The sequence below is a fragment of the Biomphalaria glabrata genome, chromosome 18, assembly GCF_947242115.1.
Source record: "Biomphalaria glabrata chromosome 18, xgBioGlab47.1, whole genome shotgun sequence".
NCBI lineage: Eukaryota > Metazoa > Mollusca > Gastropoda > Planorbidae > Biomphalaria > Biomphalaria glabrata.
Window position 1 is genome coordinate 13221373 of NC_074728.1, and position 18990 is coordinate 13240362.

Sequence of the window (18990 nt, forward strand, 5' to 3'; positions counted from 1 at the left end):
GGCTACAACTCGCAAACTGTAACTTAGATGACCCCAAACAGATATTAGATTTCTTTCTCATTGAGAATGTGCTAATTAATGTTACAGATGCAGCATTCTCATTCCTGAAGGAGAGAAAAATAAAAAATGAAGCTGAATTGATATCAAACTTAACAACATACAAAGACTCACACCCAAACATCACCATTGACAAAAGGGAATTGTACAATGTAGCTGCAACAGTGACAGAAAACCATCCAAGAACTACAAATAAATTTAAATATGCCAAGAGCATACAATGTTTTTTCTGTGGCATATTGGGTCACACCAAAGCAGAGTGCAGAAAGAGAATGGCATCAGAAAAACAGCAATATGTAAATAGAAACCATAAATATGGAAGAGATAACAGAACTTTCCAGAGCTTCAGTCCTAACTACAATAGATCCTATCAACAACAATATAACAGAAGAACATGGCAAAGCTACAGTCCAACTAACAGTAGATCACATCAAACAAACAGAAGATGGCAAAACAACAGAATGTCTAGAAGAGATCAATTTCAAGATAGACAACATACTTACCACAATAACAATCATACCAGACAAAACATAGCAGCTGTAGCAACTGAAAGACCAATAGAATATGAAACAGTAGCATATATACAGACAAAGGTAGCCAAATTAAAAGTGTATCCTGCCTATGTGGATGGCATTAAGGTATATGCATTACGTGACAGCGGCTGCACCTCAATCATTGTGAAGAAATCACTAGTAAAACCTGAACAGATACTTGAAGACAAGGTCACACTGACTTATGCGAATAAAGACTTATGGGAAGTATGTGAAACAGCATTAGTTTTCATTGAATCACCATGGTTCACTGGTCAATACAAAGCCATAGTAATGAACAACCCAGCTGAAGAACTAATTATAGGGAACATAGAGAGTATAGTTGAACTATCAGAAGAAGCCTTAGTAAAATGGGCTAATAGTGTGAATCAAGAAAATATTGAGTTAGCATCAACTACTAATTCACATGATTACAACAATGTCAGTATACATGAAGCAACTAAACAGTCAATTACAAATACAAATAAAATAGATGTAGAATGTCAAACTCATTTGCTAACAGAAGCATCTAAACTAAATAAAGATTGCCAAACAATTAACACACAAACAAATGATAGTGAAATACAAACAGATGAAATACAAATAGATTATAAAGATAAAGCTGAAAAACAAGAAATACAAAATGACATTAACACTAGCTCACCTAAAATAATAATAACAGAAAAGATATTAGCCTTGACATTTAAAAATAGCAAACAGATAGAAGTATATGATCTAGAAGTCAATTATCAGGATGTTGTATGCATAGTTGATGAAGAATCCACAATCACTTTTGTAGAGCCCAATTTAGTAGAAAAAGAAGATTATTTGAATGATATAGCCATTGTAACCTTACCAAACTCTAGAAAGATAGAATGTAAAACTGCCATTGCTGAAATCAAATCACCATTTATAAAAGGGAAAATAAAAGTTGTAGTACTTGAAAATACTATCAGTCCAGTAATTATTGGATCTTATCCAAAAGTTAAAGTGCATCAAAAGCCAGTAATACATAAAACAATATGGTTTTATGACCTGTCTGATTCTGATTTTCAGAAAGAAATTTTTCAAATAGTACAAAATATAACTTGTGATTTTGGATATAAAAAAGTTTGGAAACATCCAGAACTTGGAGAGTCAATGTGGGTACAAATAAAAAACTTTGGCCATTACAAAGAGTTATTACATAAAATATACGGAACACCAATTAAGGGACTCACAATTAACATCAGTGTTGTTGACTTAATACATCGCATCTGGTAAACATTGAGCATTATTCTGTAAACATTGAGCATTATTTTGTAAACATTGAGTACTATTTGTAAACATTGAACTAGAAACCATTTTTTTAAAAACTCTATTTGTAAACAAACTTTGGAATTTGATTACTACATTGTAACCAACAATTTTTTTCACATTCTTTTGTCAACAAGAATATTTTTGTACTCAACAATGTAAACAAACATTGATTTTTTCCAAACTTATTCAGTACCTAGCTTAATTTTTTTCCATACAATGTAAACATTATTTTTTCTCATTGTATTGAGAACAACTTTGAATTTTTTCTACAGCTATTGTAAACAAGATTGCAATTTTTTTTACTATGTCATTTATCACAATTATATAACTTAGTCACATTTTTCAATACTATTGAAAAAGGAGATTGATTCATAATGTAACTTATTTATTTAATGTCAATTAGTGTAATCAAATATTGACATACACTTGTATTTTTTTGAAAACATTTTTGTCAAACTATTCTTATGGACTATATTTTTTGTAACAATCATTGATGTAAACAAGAAGATTGTTGTACAAACTTTTTGATATTTCAAGTACTGAAAGAGACACTTGATATTATTCTTTTAAATTGAACTAGTAGGATGTTATGCTTGTATATATATGCTTGAACAAATTAATGTAAACTCAAAGATTGTATCACAACTGACACATTTTCTCAGTTGAATCTTTTTTGACAAAAGAGTTTTTTGAACTTTGTACTCAATAATTATTTGATAAACAATGTAACATTAAACTTTTGCCATTACTAGCTACAAATTATTTGAACTGTCATATGGAGAAATACTTAATTGAAACATAAGGTGCATGCAACAAGCACTATGAAAGATATTCATTTTGATTTGATGTTCATACTTTTGATCCAGATTTTGATACTTGAATTATACATATTTACTTGTGTAATATTAATGCACAACAATTTTTTATGGAGATGTCAAACCTCATATTGAAGTAAACAGATACATTGAATTTGTAACAATGATCATTAATCAATTTGATGTTGAATTTTGACACATATTTTGAATTTTTCTATACTTATCACTTACATATTGAGACTTACTTGTAACATTTTCTACATGATTTGTACATATTGTACTATTGGTGTTAAAAAAAAAAAAAACCAGACTTCTAACATTTCTATAGTGTCAAAGATTTTTTATAAATAGATATTGTGAATAAAAACTTCTATTAATTTTTCACATTGTGACATAGGAGATTGTCATTGAAATTTTCGTCACACTTTGCACATATTATTATGAAAAAGACTTGTAAATATTGAACACATTTGAATATTGATGTATATATTAGAACTACATGTAAAGAATTATTTGGGATGTTAAGTATTTGACTCAGAGAATTATTTCAATAGCCTTACAAGAATATGATGGATTAGAGAATTGTATGAATTTTTTTTTGATTCAGCAAATATTTTGTGTAACACTGTCGTATTATATATTTTATTGCAAGTTTGTAGTTCTATTTGAACTCTGCAATTGTACATTTCATAGACCCCAAGAATTCCAATTGATCCTACTTTTGATAATTATGTCGTCAAGCTGAAAAAAATTTCTTCAAAATTTTTTTCAAAAGGGGGGTGATAGGTAATGTCACCACCTCAAAGTTGGTGCCATAGAGTAGAAACCCTAATTCTGTATTGTGTATGTTAATTCCATATTGTGAATCTTATTCACAACCCATGTGGCACTAAGGTGAACACTTTTGACCTTAGGTGAACCAGAGAGTTAAAGGCAGTCAGTCCACATAGAGATCTTGTAGCAAGCACTTGTATTGAGTCACTTAAGATATAAGCAGTAGAGTTAGATGTTTAAAGTAGTTGGTTATAGAATAAGTACTAAGTTGTGATATTCGTATATTACTGTTGGATTAATACTGACCATTCCTGGGTCGAATTGTATGGTGTATTCACTATGTGGTGTTATATTAAACTTATTGTGTCTGCTACACCCCGCGTCATTTCATTATTCTGTGATTTGTAACAAGAACCCAATGTCACCACCACGCCTACAATGATAACCACAGCCACATTCATAACATATAAAATAACACAGTGACATGTATAAAAAATAATGATCGTATACTTCTGTGAAACCATGTGAAGTTTGCCTATTCAGTCAGGTCTTCATTCTTAATTTAGTAAACTGAAATTCCCATGATAAGAAAATATAATTCAAGTCCTATTTTGATAACAAATCTTTTCCATACAAAGGCTTTTACGGGAAAATCCCTTGTTTTATACAGTCAATACTTTCATTCTATAAGGTAGATCACGCGAGTACAGGTAAAGTCGTTAGATCACCCCTCTCCCCACATATACGCAATTGTTATCCTTATAAAAAAAGTATTTCTCCAATGTGACTGATTTAATTAACACACATAGACTAGTGTCACTAGACTAACGGCAAATAAAGGGAGACTATACAGAAATAATTGATGCAGAAGTTTTCAAAGTACGAGTACAGCAGAGATTAAACAATGAGCTCTTGGGCTCTCTCTCTCTCTATCTCTTTCTCTCTCTCTCTTTCTCTCACGTATTATTCTTATCTTAAATGCCTATCTGTGGCAATATTTTTTAACTATAGTATATCATAATTATGCCGACTGCGCCCTCAAAGTTCATTATCGCTTTGTTTTGTTGCCCTTTGTTTTGATGTAACTAAAAATATACTGAATAAAAACAAAAACAAGAGCAAAAAAAAAATATTATCAAATCGCTCCATAAAGAGAAAACAATTGTTACAGATAAACGTATAAATACGCTAAATAGCAAGCATTCTTCTATTAACTCTTTCTCTCCTAACTGACGATACCAGCGTTGATTCCACCAGAATGGAGAATGTGGTAAATAATTACGTAAAGAAAGAGTTAAGAGATTTCTGGAACTGCCGAGCAGATTTGCAGGAAATTTGTACACAGGTTCCTTTTATCTTTCAGGTGCTCGCGGTTTTAATTGATTCCCAAACACGCACACACAAACTTTAATTTTTGGTATTTCTCAAAATGGACGCAGTCTAGATATAAAATGTAGCCAAAATACACATTTTCAATTGCGCAATAAAGACTTACGTAAAATAAAATGTACATTGGGGGAGGGGGAAGTAAAAGTCTAAAAGTGTGTCTGCTTGTGTGTGTGTGTCAAAAATGGAGGGGGGCATTATATAGCGGGTCGATCCAATGTATGTCAAAAGTCTATGTCAGAGAACGTTATGATGCGCTGGCTGAACAATAAAAGGGAAGGGAAAGGTTCCAGAGAGAAGAGAGAGAGAGAGATAGAGAGAAAAGAGAAAGAGAGAGAGAGAGAGAGAAAGAGAGATACAATAATTAACGGGCTAAAAAGTATGTTAAGGGGGTCGTTAAAGTGTGGCTCGTTTATAGGAAGTTCCAAAAAAAAAAGAGGAGGGAATTTTAGGCCAAGATAAACAAATCAACAGACATGGACTGTTACTATACATAATGAAGCATTATCAATCAAATCCTAAACATGACATCAACATTATCAATAGCCTTCTGTTTTTCACTTACAACAAATGACCTTGAAGCACCCTGGCTGACAGTTCTAGCCTCCATGGAGGGGGGCCAATCCATAAATAGCAAACCTTTAGGTGTTTCTGATGCACAGAGTAACAAGGTATAAATAAGTGAAGTCTTTGAATAAACCAACTAATGATTGGTGTGCAGCTTTCACTGCTGTAATATCCAATTTCTAATCCCTTCATTGCAGCACGAAGTAAGTTTGATTTCATGTATTTTTTTTGGCAACAGCTGACTTTCAATATAACATCATTGACATTATTTATTTTTGTCTTTTTTTTTGTCTATTTATTTTTGTCTATTTATTTTTGTCTATTTATTTTTGTCTATTTATTTTTTGTCTATCTATTTTTGTATATTTTTGTCTATTTATTTTTGTCTATTTATTTTTTTCTATTTATTTTTGTCTATTTATTTGTGTCTATTTATTTTTGTCTATTTATTTTTTGTCTATTTTTTTTGTCTATTTATTTTTGTCTATTTTTGTCTATTTATTTTTGTCTATTTATTTTTGTCTATTTATTTTTTTCTATTTATTTTTGTCTATTTATTTTTCAAAAATGTCTAAATCTTTTCGTTTTCTTACGTTTTTTTCTTTAGCTACCATGATAGTGCCACCACATTGGTTCATATCGCCTTCTTTTTTCTTTTTTTTTTTTTGTTGAATTGTTTGGCTTTAAAAAAAAATATTTAGTAAACGGAATCTGAAATATCAAAGTGTAGACAAAGAAGAGATTATTGTGATATAGCTTATAGTGGGGGACATCACCAATATAAGATTTTATACAAAACTTGTATCCCTCTGTCTGGCACGTTTTTTGTACACGTTATTTCTACCACATCAATTCTTTGCACAGTCATTCTTTATTTCAAACAAAATATTCATCGATAATTTTTTTAAAAATAATGTATTTTTTTAGTAATAAGTAATAAATTTAGTTTGATATTGATCAAGGGAAATAAATCTTATAGTATGAATATACATGGAGGCGTGGTGGCTAAACGGTAAAGCTCTTGGCTTCTGAACCGGAGTCTCGGGTTCGAATCCTTGTGGAGACTGTGATATTTAATTTTGGGATATTTGGGCGCCTCTTTGAGTACTTGGCATTAGTTGGGGAAAGTAAAGGCGGTTGGTCGTTGTGCTGGCCACATGATACCCTCGTTAACCGTGGGCCACAGAAACAGATGACCTTTACATTATCTGCCCTATAAATCGCAAGGTGTGAAAGGGAAATTTACTTTTTATAAATATACATGCAATAAATATACAGTTTTCCCCTTAGATATACTTTAATTTTTTTTTTGTTTATATTTGCTTGATAAATGGTGTAGCTGTATAAAAAAAAGTTATTTGTGTATTTTACAAAGAAAAGCGTTCACCAGAAGTAACCGGTGCACCTATTTTTATCACGATACAGAAAATGATAAAATCAGATTTTCATTCACACTTTTAGTCAGCAGATCGTGGGACTTCCGCATCTCTAAAAGGCTTCTTTAAGTCCAATTAACGGACGGAAAGCGAGTTCAGGGTGGCCAAGGAAAATGCCTCAAGAATACCATCAAAGCCACTCTTAGAGGCATCAACATTGACACTGCCGTCTGGGAGAAGGAAGCAAATGATAGAGCATCGTGGAGCCGCGCTGTGAAAACTGGCTGGAAACTCGCCCTAACAAGAAAACATCCTAAGCTGTAGAAAAGCGCCAGAGAAGAAAATCAAGACATCTCACTAAAGCTCAACTAAAATAGTTTACCTTGTGTGTGCCAAACATTTCGAGAAGACATAGAACTCAACAAGGCACAAAAATGCAGTGAAAGCCACCAGTCCTGTGGATGACAAACATAATCACCTGGAACCATCTTGAGAGACCCACATGTCGTGCGGGCATGAAGTTTTCTTTGTATTAAATATTGGAGTTTTAGTATATAGGAAGTAGTTTCTTTTAGGTGCGTTTTGTTGTCTAGAATATTGTGTATGTCTGTGTTTACGTCATCCTTAGTTTCCACAAGAGAAAGAGAGAGAGAGAGAGAGAGAGCTTCTTTTGTAGCTGGTTAGCTAGTTTTCTGTTTACCCATTGTAACGGTACGTAAGTACATAGTTTTATTAAGTAAGCTGATCTTTCGGTATGGGTGTCGCTATTGAAAAGTTCTTTTTTGTAGCGACATCGCTAGATCTAGGTTTTCTTTTCGTTTCATGGTGTTAGGCTTTGGGCTATGAGAAAGTGTGTCGCCTTTCCGCCCTTGGAGTCGTATATTAACTATCGTTGTTGAGGTGTAGGGAGTTGATGTTCTGTAGTGCGCCGAGATGGAGTGTGAGCGTGAAAGGTGTGTTATTGAAACTTATTGGTGTGATATTGGACTAATTATTAATCAAATGCTAGCATCAATGATATTGATGTATATGTAAATATGTTGTTAACTTACAATTAAGTAGGCCTATTATTAAATATTGTTCCTGTTGACAACTGTTGTTATTCACTAAATGTTCAGTTAAATAACTTTAATTCAATGTTCGTATTTTACATGCTATTACCTTTAGGTTCTTGCGTTACAGTGTTCAGGCTGGGGATACGGGACCGTAATATCATACCCACCCTGACACTATACGAAACACGTATTTTCTCTTCACCCACGAAGACCCAGTTGAAATATTTGAACATTCCTAGAGTCTATAAAAGTCATGTTTACAACGCCTTTGCAAACTAGGAAAGTTTTTTTCGACGATTAACTAACAGGGTCAACTGACCAAAACCGAACATAATATTTTTCTTTCAAAAATAATTTCAAACAAAAGAGATATGATTGTTATCTTCCGGTCTTTCCTTTTGCTCCTGGCGATTTGTCAACAAAAAATACTTTATCTCTATGTAGGTGCGTAGTACCATGCCAACAGATAACATCTGAATAGTTCAACAAGGCGTCAAAACAGGATCTTTATTTTTTAAAATAACTCTCAATGCCTAAGATAACATGGTTTCTAAGAATATTTCACACCTACTGTTTTTGTTATCCTGTTTGTTAAAAAAAATTGTTTCTGATTTCTCCTACAAATAAAGATTGTGTACAAGACGAAACGACAATTAGGTTCAACTCTCATTCTGAGACCATTGTGCCAACTGGATGAAGCCAAGAGATGACCCTCGCTATGAGTTCCTTGAATCCCTGGAACTTGAACAGTTCTATTACCACGACCTGCAGGGAAAGATTGACCAGAGAGAGGCTCCTAGTGACGATTTAGATTAGAGAGTGTACACCAGAGTCAGTACTGTCTGTGTACATTGTAATTCGTAGTATCTGCGTATACAAAAAGTGCAATACAATCTCAGATACTCGTGGTAGCCTAGGACATGTTCGATCTTTCTTGTAGCCTAGGACATGTTCAATCTTTCTTGTAGCCTAGTCTTTTATTTTAATGAATGTTTTGGGCACACTTTAGGCCATATTGTGCCCGTAACCCTTCAAGGATTACTCTCCCTTTATATCACAAGGGCTAAATTCCATACAGTTAAAGAATTAAAACCAAGGTCTATTCACAGTTAAAATAGTAAAGGTAGTAAAAATTTAATAATTTAGTAAAAATCTTTTGTAAATATTATATGTTCACAATTTCAGAAATCAAATCTTCGTAGAGAACCCCACCTCCGGGACAAAGCCCAGTACCTTCCCAGGGTCGACATTATCGAACAGTGTTTTTAAATTGTGCGCTCTGAAAAATTGTCCCCTAATATCCTGGTATCTGGGGCAATCAATGAGGATATGTTCCACGGTGAGGCGAGAGTCACAGTACTCATAAAATGGGGTCTCCTCTCTCTTCAGCACAAAGGAGTGCGTGATGTAGGTGTTGTCAATCCTAAGTCTGAACATGGTCGTGCTGGACCCTTAGATGTGGGCCGCCACCTGACATCCGCCACAATCTGTCTGAGTTTATTGTGGGTCTCAGCCTCCCACCGATCCTGCCACTCTCGATAGGTGGCAGAGGCAACACTTTGTCTCAGGTCCGAGCAGCGATTTGGGGTTCCTACACCGCTTGATTTAGGGTTCTCTTTGCTTCTCTGTCTGCGGAATGAATGTTCATAACAGGGTGCGAGAACTGAAGCCGGTACATCTATATCATACCCATGATGAGCTGGGAACATCGAAAAATTTGAATTACGACCATTTGAGATAGATAGTAAAAGGTTTTCTCATTGTAAAGCCTCAAAATATGTTCCTGTTTCCTGCAGGGTAAATCTAGTAGGTAATTGTGCAGGGTGAAGGTAGTAGGCTAGTGTGTCACTTCGCTAAAACTGTCGCCTCCTCAGTTTCTGTTTTATACACGATTTAAATGGGACTAGTAGTTATATGTAGAAACGCAAATAAAATAACAAGATATAGAAATATTTTATTACGCCTTACAATTCACTTCAAAACTGCTGCCATTTACAGACAATAAACACACGTGCAGTGGCGTAGCTAGGGTATTTGATGCCTGGTGCGGCAGGTCCTCATGATGCCCCCCCACCCCACAATTATTCACTATAACATGGGAGGCTCGTTAGTGAGGGAGGTTACTATCTACCATATTTTTAACTCATTTATGCAAATGGTTTTAGATTTTTTGTCAATTTTTTTTTTACATTTGTATTGCTATGTTACGTAAGTTCTGTCATACTAACTACTACATTAATACACAAAAAAGATTACCTTTTTTAAAGAGAAAAAATCTATTTAGTGTGCATATAAGTTGGACATAATTTAAAACAATAATTAATATGCAGTTTTTCATATTATCGTGTGAACTGCAGCACTGTCTCGCTGCTGTAAAACACCGAACTAAAGGGGACAAAAAATACGGAAATGTTTTTTTCTTGAGGATTTGAATAAGAGATTGACCCTTTACAAAACAATTAGATCAATTAGATATTCATTATAAGACTCTTTCTATTCATAGGAAATTTGTTTTTGTCAATATTTCTATGAATACCATCAGGTGTTTTTTTCATCTGAGGATTCAATAATAGGGAAAGCGACACAAATTCATACCGCATCATAATATTGCTAAAATTTGATGATAATTTCTAGAAGAATTTGGTCCAATGAGAAAACAATCCATCCGTAGCTCTAATATGTGTGTTTCTACAGAATCTTTGTGCTTTTGCCTGATATTTTCATGCAGCCAATATTGCACTAGTTTTGGAAGTTTAATCCAGCATTGACATGTCAGGTGAAGGCTACTGTCCAATAAAAATGAAATTTTTGAAAATTGTTTCACTTGCTGTAGGATTTGATTTCGTAGTCGTCCAAAATTACAATAAACTCGTTTTGTATTTGTGGGGACATTTACGCATTCGGTGTGGAACTAAGCTTGGTTCGAAGCACATGTTATGTCAGGAGTGGTTTGTTCTTGGATAATGGTTTCACCAAATCCAAGAAATTGCTTTCATTTTTTACCCTCCACTACTACTGTAACTTTGCGATGTCCATGGAGTGTCAGAATTTGCTTTGAGAGAAAACGAATGATGTCCAAGATTCTCTTTAGATAATCTCTGTACTCTTTCCCTATTCTTTAATTTAATCTTGCGCCTTGGCGCCTTGCTGTCAATACAGTTCCCTACTCGCAGACAACTAAAAGTTCCCTCCAAGCGATTGCTGAATGTTAGCTCTGTTGGTCACATTTATAGTTTTCCATTTTCATAGATAACCTCCATTACTCATTGAATCTGTCGTTGGATTTAAATGTAGATGTAGTACTTTACCTTGTTGAGAAGAGTAAGCAGGGGTATCAAAAAAAAACATTTTTTTTAGTAATACATCCACTTTCTCAAAACCTTGGCATTAGCTGGAAGAAGGAGACTTTCCAAAGTTTTCTGGCTTGTGCTATTGCTGAGTTTGTGTTTACATTTCAACATTACAATGATGATCAGATGAAACAAAAAATGCGCCGAAAATAAAAGTCAAAATATAAAAATATGGGCATTAAAACTGAAAAGAAGTAGTAAATTCTTTCTAGAATGACTAAAACTAAAAAGAATCACAATGAAACTAAAATAAGCTACATCTTATATTAACTAGAGTCAAGAGGCATATTTATAAAATCTAGATTTAGATGAAACCCGTGTACTGAACAATTTAATAAAAAAAATACGCAGTGTAGGTCGGGGCACTGCCCTGTAAGTGCTTATTTTGCCAGGTTCCGGCAAAAATTTTGATCCCCAATGCCGACACTGTGAAAAGTCGGTTGAAACAGTGGCGCGCATCTTGCACGAGTGTCCGCAGCTCCGAAAGCGAAGGGGGGATGTGTCTGCAGTGTCACTTGACCTGTATGGGAGCTATGAGGCACTACACCGAACAGCAGAATTTCTTGCCAAGGCTCTATGGGAGAAATAGCCTCTCCAGCCTTGCTACCAATTGAAGTTTATCTCAGGTTACAAATGCAACAGATGTATCCGGTTTTAACAGAAAAAGTTCTGCAATACATCTTTCCTTTCCAACTTAATATTTATGTGAAGCTGCTTTTTCAGCAACTGTTGACATTATGGTGAAAAAAAAAAAACCCAGACTATTGGACGTGCATCTCAGATAAAATAAAAAAAAAACAAGGGAAACAAATGATGATGATCTGTCATCGCAGCACAAACAATTTCCACATTCTAATTGATCGAAGTAAATGTTATTTATAAAGTAACTAATTTTATGATGAACATTTTATTTTTCATTTGTTTATTTTTACAAAGCTTTTATCAATTCACTCTGTCTGTCCGTTAAAAAGCTTGAACATGTTTTTCCCCAATTTTCCATTCTCGGATCAAGTTAAAATTTTGCACAATTATACATTGAACCTGACAAGACATAAAGTAATAATAAAAAAAAAATAACCAATTAGTAAGTTAATTGTTGGTGATTTAATTATATATATATATATATATATATATATATATATATATATATATATATATATATATATATATATATATATATATATATATATATATTATATTTTGATATCAAAACAATGGGAATAAATGCTACTTAATTAATGAGAGATGTGGATGTACATATGGATTTAATCATCATATCACATTTTGACTTTTTTTTTTCTCCCAATTCCCATTCTCGGATCAAGTTAAAATTTTGCAGAATTATTCATAGTCGATAACAGATCAATCCAAAAATTAACCAATAAGCTAATCAATAAGTACATATTAATTAATTATTTTTAATATAGCAGATATAAAAATAATAATCCACCCAGACAGATAGAGAGACGGAGAAAGGTATTATAAGCTTTGTATATAAAAAAAAGGAGCTTAAAAAGCTATTAATTGACTTCTGCGAAAAAGCTATTAATAGACTTCTGCGAAATTTAAGCCTGAGGCAAAACACGTCACACAAAATCTCGTGGCTTAAACTAAACACCCTGACCTTGACCTCTACATTGTGTGCCTGTGCTAGTGCTATATAAATTACATGGGAAGTTATCTACGCCATTGGTTTTTGTTTCTGAGCACAACAGCTTCTATTTATAAATGCTGGTATCATTCGCGTAGAACAGTTGTGTTTATGTCGTGCCTTTCTTGGTATTTGTTTCACACGCCTGGACATCAAATAATGGAAGTAGCTTCTCTAACATTCACATGGTAACTACTGTATTCAAAGATTCTCTGACTGTTGCTCATTTCAGGACTGTTTCTGGGTACCGGTAACATAGTATTTTCTAATGACTAAATACGATTTAAAAATTACAAAATCTAATTTACAGTTCACATTTCTAGCACTAATATTGAAAAGATATTGAAAAGATTAAAAGATTTAATTTAATTTAAATAATTAAAATGAACATCTATTCTTAGTTGTTGCAATTAAATTCGATACGTTTTATGCAGGCTGTTGTTTGAAAACGTATTGTCATAGTAAACAACTCTCATTGCATGGGCGTAGCCAGGATTTTTTTTTTGTTGGGTGCCCCCACCCCGATATATATATATATATATATATATATATATATGTGTGTGTGTGTGTGTGTGCGCGCGTGTATGTAATTAATCTTTATTACATTCTGACCCTTCGTTGACCAGTTTATATATTTCTATGCCTTGGGTCGTGCAACACAATTGGGTAAAATAAAGTTTTATAGTTCACTTTTAAAATAAATACAAGGTTACAAAGACAGTTTGTGTGGAAACACAAACAGTTTGTGTGGAAACACAAACTCTATATCAGCCTTCGAAGTGGTCTTACCGGGCAGGTAAAAAGGCAGGTTTCAATATTTTCAGAAACAATATCAGAATAAAATTCTAGCAAAGGTAAATGACAGAGAAGAATGGAGAAAAATGGTTGACAGATCTTTTGTGGTGCCCCATCGGCCCAGCAGACCAATGGATAGGTGAAAGTAAATATGAAGTTAGATGTGAACCTGGCCTAACTGGTGTCTTTTAATGAATATCTAATAGATCTAATTATTTTTGTAAAGGGTCAATCTCTTAATCAATGCCTAAAAAAAAAATTGCTTTACTAATGAGTTCCATAGTCGTAGTGCAGCTCCGCAGAACACGCAATAATATGAAAAACTACTTATTAAATTAATTGTTTTTTTTAATTATGTTCCATTTGTATGCATACTAAATAGATTTTTTCTCTTTAACAAACAGTAAACTTTTTTTTGTAAATGTGGTACCGGTAGTTAATAATGACAGAACGTTTAACTTAATAATAAAATTGTAAAAAAACAACTATTCGACAAAAAATCTAAAGCCGTTTTCATAAATATGTTAAAAGTATGGTGAATAGTCATCTCCTTTACTAAATAGCCTCCCGTGTTTGTTATTATTAATAGTGAATAGTTGTTAAAATGGTGTATTTTTATGAAAAAAAAACTGCTTGCTTACTTGATTCTAAAAATTAGATTTTTCGCTTTCAGAAAAGGAAAAAGTACCCGTTGCATCAGAACTTTGAAAGATCTAAAATATTATGATGGATTTTCACTATCTTTTCTAGATTAAGAGATCTAAACGGGACGGACGGACGCAAACCACACAAAAATCAATAGGGTCTTTTCTCCTTCCAGATTCTAGATTGATAGCCTAAAATGTCTTTTGACATTCTCAAGCTCACTTTCTTACATATTTAGTTCTTTACCAACATATCGTGTGTGTGTGTGATTGAACTTAAATTTGTGTTGAACAGTTCGTTGTTTTGCCTCTCTCTACCCAGGCGTTATCTGGGCAAGAGAAGTTGTGGCAAACAAATATTGCTCTCTAATAGTTGCGCAGTGGTCAAGAAAACGCTTAACGTTATCAGAAGTAGTGGCCGTGTCAAAAAGTTTGTTGTCTAAGCGAATTAATTATATCTGAACTTTTCGTATTATTGCTCTTCCTTTGGTTTCAGAATACTTACAACTGTTCAGCAAACCGGAATTAGCATACACTAATTAGACTAACATGAATGAAAACAAGGCCATCATGTCGACTGAACTTGCTGGAGGACGATACGAGGGTGAGTCACATTTAGTATGCCACTTCAGACTAACATCTGTTGTCGTGTTGTTTTTTTTTCTTTGCCTATTTATATAGAGCATTTGACATGGTCAAGTATTATTTGCATGGTTAGGGCACAGATCAATATACATTGCTGGACTCATAATGAGTCCCGGGTATTGCCTTGTGACTGGATCCATGTACAACACAGATCTAGAGCTATATTTACAAATATGTCCAGATAGCGCAGTGGGCGAGGGAACTTTCATGCTACGAGCCTAGGCTTTCACTCTTGATAAACCTTCCAGAATACCCATTCTACTGTTCAAAATTAGCATGAAATATTTAACTAGCTGTTTAATTGCTGGTTTAGTTAGTATAATTTTCATATAGTATCATGCAAATTATATAATAAGAGAATAACATTTGGTATACATAACATTTACTTATAACATGAATGTGTAAATCTACACTCCAAATACATCAGCCTCGTTCGTAACCTTTTCTGTTCTTAAATTTTTTTCTACTTCCGGGTCTAGCTTTACCTTGTTACTAGACTAATTATATTTATACTTTTGTCTTTCAAAATATCGTAGCTTTAACTCTGACAATTACTGATGAAATTAAATGGAGAAAAATACCAGATCTTTGAATTAGTCAGTAGCGTAAGCTTATTATATCGTGCAACTTAGATCTACTAACAAGAAAACATAAAAAGATGTTTGAGTATTAATTTAAATGTCTTTGAAGAGCTAAACTGCCAACTGAAAGTATTCTATTAAAGAGCTCATTGAAATAAATTACATTTGAAAATGTTCACGTCTCTTTGACAGGTATTTACGAAATTGGCGAAGATGAATATGAATGCAGCCTCCAGTTTGTGTTTGGTTGTCCGAAAGAGAAAAGGCACAAAGAGTACATACCTGCCAATGTGTTTTCCTATCAAGATCTTCCTGAACGCTATCGTGACATCAATCTGTTTCAACTGATCCAGGTCATCTCTTTCTTGACGGTGAAGGTTACTGTTCAGTACACCAGCCTCAACAGGCCGCAGCATGTACAGAACACTAATCGTCCGTATCCGTTTGGTGCTGAGAGAGGGAGCTCCAAAACTCGGGTAGGCACGGGACGAATCGGGACTGTTTGGAAATTTGGTGAGGCAGACGGCCGTAGTTGCCCTTGCACTGAGTGCCAAAGATCAGATAACCCAAAGAAAACCTGGGGATTGATCCGAGTTATCACCGCTGTCCATGTAGTTTACGACACATCTGAAGCTGTCCAATCGACTTGCCGCTTTGGCTTCAATGACAGTTGCAGCCCGGAAGTCGTGTTCCAGGGCGTGGACATGGAGAGGGCAGACGTGAATGACGATAGATGTCACCTGTCGTGCGTCACACATAACGTGGCGCTCATTGACAGTCTAAAAGGCCAGTGGAGTCGCTACACCACCCTGCACAAAAAAGTTATGGGCAGATTTCGAAGCCCCGAGGACAGACTGGTCGCCGTCGTGTCTCACCCTCACGGGTGTTCCAAACAAATTTCACTTGGCGAGTGGACGCACAGGGATGTCACCGGCGAGTCTTCGCCTGGGCACCCATTTGTAAAGTACACCTACACGACCGCCACTTGCAGAGGGTCAAGTGGGGCAACCGTGTACATCATGGGCAGGTCCTGGGCACTTTGGTATAATCAAATACACAGTGGCTTTAACGATCATGAACAATACAACTTCAGTGGCAACGGATGTGATTGAGTAGACAACATGGCTTAGTATTGTCAGTCTACCCAGAGGTCATGGCTTAGTATTGTCAGTCTACCCAGAGGGCATGGTCTAGTCTACCTGGAGGATATGGTCTAGTCTACCTGGAGGATATGACCTAGGTTTACATTACAGACAAAACTCTTAGAAAGGCTTTTGGGTGGGAAAAAGAGAACATCAAGACAGCGGAAGTAGTATCCGTCTCATCTACGCACACTTTCAATTTAAAGTGTCGGGCGTGACTGGCTGTTGACTCATTGATGTTAAGTGATGTGCCGTACGTGACTGGCTGTTGACTCATTGATGTTAAGTGATGTGCCATACGTGACTGGCTGTTGACTCATTGATGTTAAGTGATGTGCCGTACGTGACTGGCTGTTGACTCATTGATGTTAAGTGATGTGCCGTACGTGACTGGCTGTTGACTCATTGATGTTAAGTGATGTGCCGTACGTGACTGGCTGTTGACTCATTGATGTTAAGTGATGTGCCGTACGTGACTAGCCAGATTTTTAGAACAAGAACATTTTAAACTCGCAGTTTCCATTAACAATCTTGTTTTTACGTCCTGTGATAATTTTATTTTTAGCACTGCAGATTCTAAGCTCTTCAGTTCGTATCTCATTTTTTTAAAATTAAGTTGGCAACATTTAAGATACAATATCGCAACCTTGACATCTTGAAAACCCGCAGTATAGGCCCTACTAGGAAATAAATAACAATATTAGCTTCCACACTAACACATGTTCGACTCACTGCATCATGTTATAAAAATAAACTATTTGAAGTAAAAGACTTTGTTTCATCTTTTAAGTTAAACCTTTCAAAATGTAGACTGTTTTCGAGAATGAGGTCTGCAACAATTCAAAACCTTTTGAAGAAGACGTTTCAAAACGCGATTCTTACCAGTAGGTCAGGAAGGTCGACTTTTCAGACATAGTAATACATTGATATGTTAATGACATATGCGTAACAAAATGAGCCCAAGTAAGCCAATGTCTTGTCCACTTAATCAATTGTATGAAGATCTATTTAAATATAACATGGCGTTTACTTTAAAAAAAAAACGCACAGATTTTCGTCCCTTTAATTCTTTTAAATGTTTATTCCCTTGAACTATTTTTTGCATTTTATCTTTATCTTGGATGTGCGGTGGCTGAGCGGTAAAGCGCTTTGCTTTCGAACCAGGCACCGAATCCTGGGATTTTTAATTTCGGGATCTTCGGGCGCCTCTGAGCGGTCACGGAGGTCACGCTCTGAGTCCCCCCAGCTCTAATGGGTACCTGACATTAGTTGGCGAAAAGTAAAGACGGTTGATCGTTGTGCTAGCCACATGACACCTTCGTTAACCGTAGGCCTTAGAAACAGATGACCTTTACATCATCTGCCCTAAAGACCACAAGGTCTGAAATGGGAACTTTACTTTTTTTTTTTTTACTTACTTTATCTTATAAAATACAGACGTTACTTTAAAAAAAAAGATAATTACGTCCCAGCATGTTCATAGGTCAATCTAGTCATGCATTTTAATTAATAACTTAAATTCTGCCAAGTCATTGGTTTTCATGGCTGACTCAGGCAACCGATTCCATGCTCTAGTAGCACTTGGGAAGAAGGAGCATTTGTACAAATTTGTCCTAGTATATGGAATGAGGAATGTGCCTTTATCTTTGTGTCTTTCTGAGTATTTTATTAAATTTTGTTTTTGTATTTGAAGATTATGGTTCAATGTTTTATGTATAATTGCTACTTTACTTTCAAGTCTTCCATCCTGAAGTGTCTCTAATTTTAGTGATTTTACTAAAGGTGTAACTCTTATCAAATGTGAATATTTGTTTGCTTTGAATCTAAGTGTCTGTTTCTTAATGTTTTCTTGAGTTGAGGGGTCCCAAACAGAGGATACATATTCTATTATTGGCCTAACCAATTCGGACCAAATGAAAACAACTTTAAACACCACAGCCTAGTGCAGTGTTGTTATGTAGCAAATGAAAACAACTTTAAACCACACAGCCTAGTGCAGTGTTGTTCTGTAGTGTGTGGTGAGGATGGGAAGAGGTTGATTGGTTGTGAATGATGCAACATAGGTGGCAGTGTCGTCTTTTGGTCTTAGAACTCCAGAACGCGAGAGTGAAAGGTTGTGTTGTTATAGTGACTTATTTTGTTAAAAAATATTATTACTAAAGTCTACTACATTTATTTCATTTTATTATAAGTTGATTTTGTCTATATTATAAATAAAGTTAAATTTAGTATTGTTCACAAGGAAGTTATTCAAGTCATTTGAAGTTTTATTACATAAGATATATTATGCCTACAGCCGTTTAGTTGTCTACCAGCAGTTTGG

The 18990-nt window shown here is 34.7% G+C and overlaps 1 protein-coding gene across 5 annotated transcripts; it reads left to right on the forward strand.

Annotated features, from left to right (window-relative positions):
* Window positions 1–5540: 5540 nt before the first annotated feature.
* LOC106079058 (uncharacterized) lies at window positions 5541–18908 on the forward strand. 5 transcript variants are annotated; one of them, XM_056017697.1, is made up of 3 exons: window positions 5541–5631; window positions 14796–14903; window positions 15718–18908. In XM_056017697.1, the coding sequence occupies exons 2-3, from the start codon at window positions 14849–14851 to the stop codon at window positions 16635–16637; spliced, it is 975 nt and encodes a 324-aa protein (XP_055873672.1). In that variant the 5' UTR covers window positions 5541–5631; window positions 14796–14848; the 3' UTR covers window positions 16638–18908. The 5 variants fall into 5 exon arrangements, with proteins under 5 accessions (XP_055873672.1, XP_055873671.1, XP_055873670.1 ...); XM_056017696.1 differs by lacking the exon at window positions 5541–5631 and adding an exon at window positions 8531–8690; XM_056017695.1 differs by lacking the exon at window positions 5541–5631 and adding an exon at window positions 12874–13110.
* Window positions 18909–18990: the final 82 nt, after the last annotated feature.

Bases quoted from the DNA above. Each gene is read 5' to 3' on its own strand.
- LOC106079058 (XM_056017697.1), top strand. From the start codon at position 14,849: ATGAATGAAAACAAGGCCATCATGTCGACTGAACTTGCTGGAGGACGA. The intron at 14,904-15,717 runs GTGAGTCACATT...TCTCTTTGACAG, and splicing joins TGCTGGAGGACGATACGAGG to GTATTTACGAAATTGGCGAA.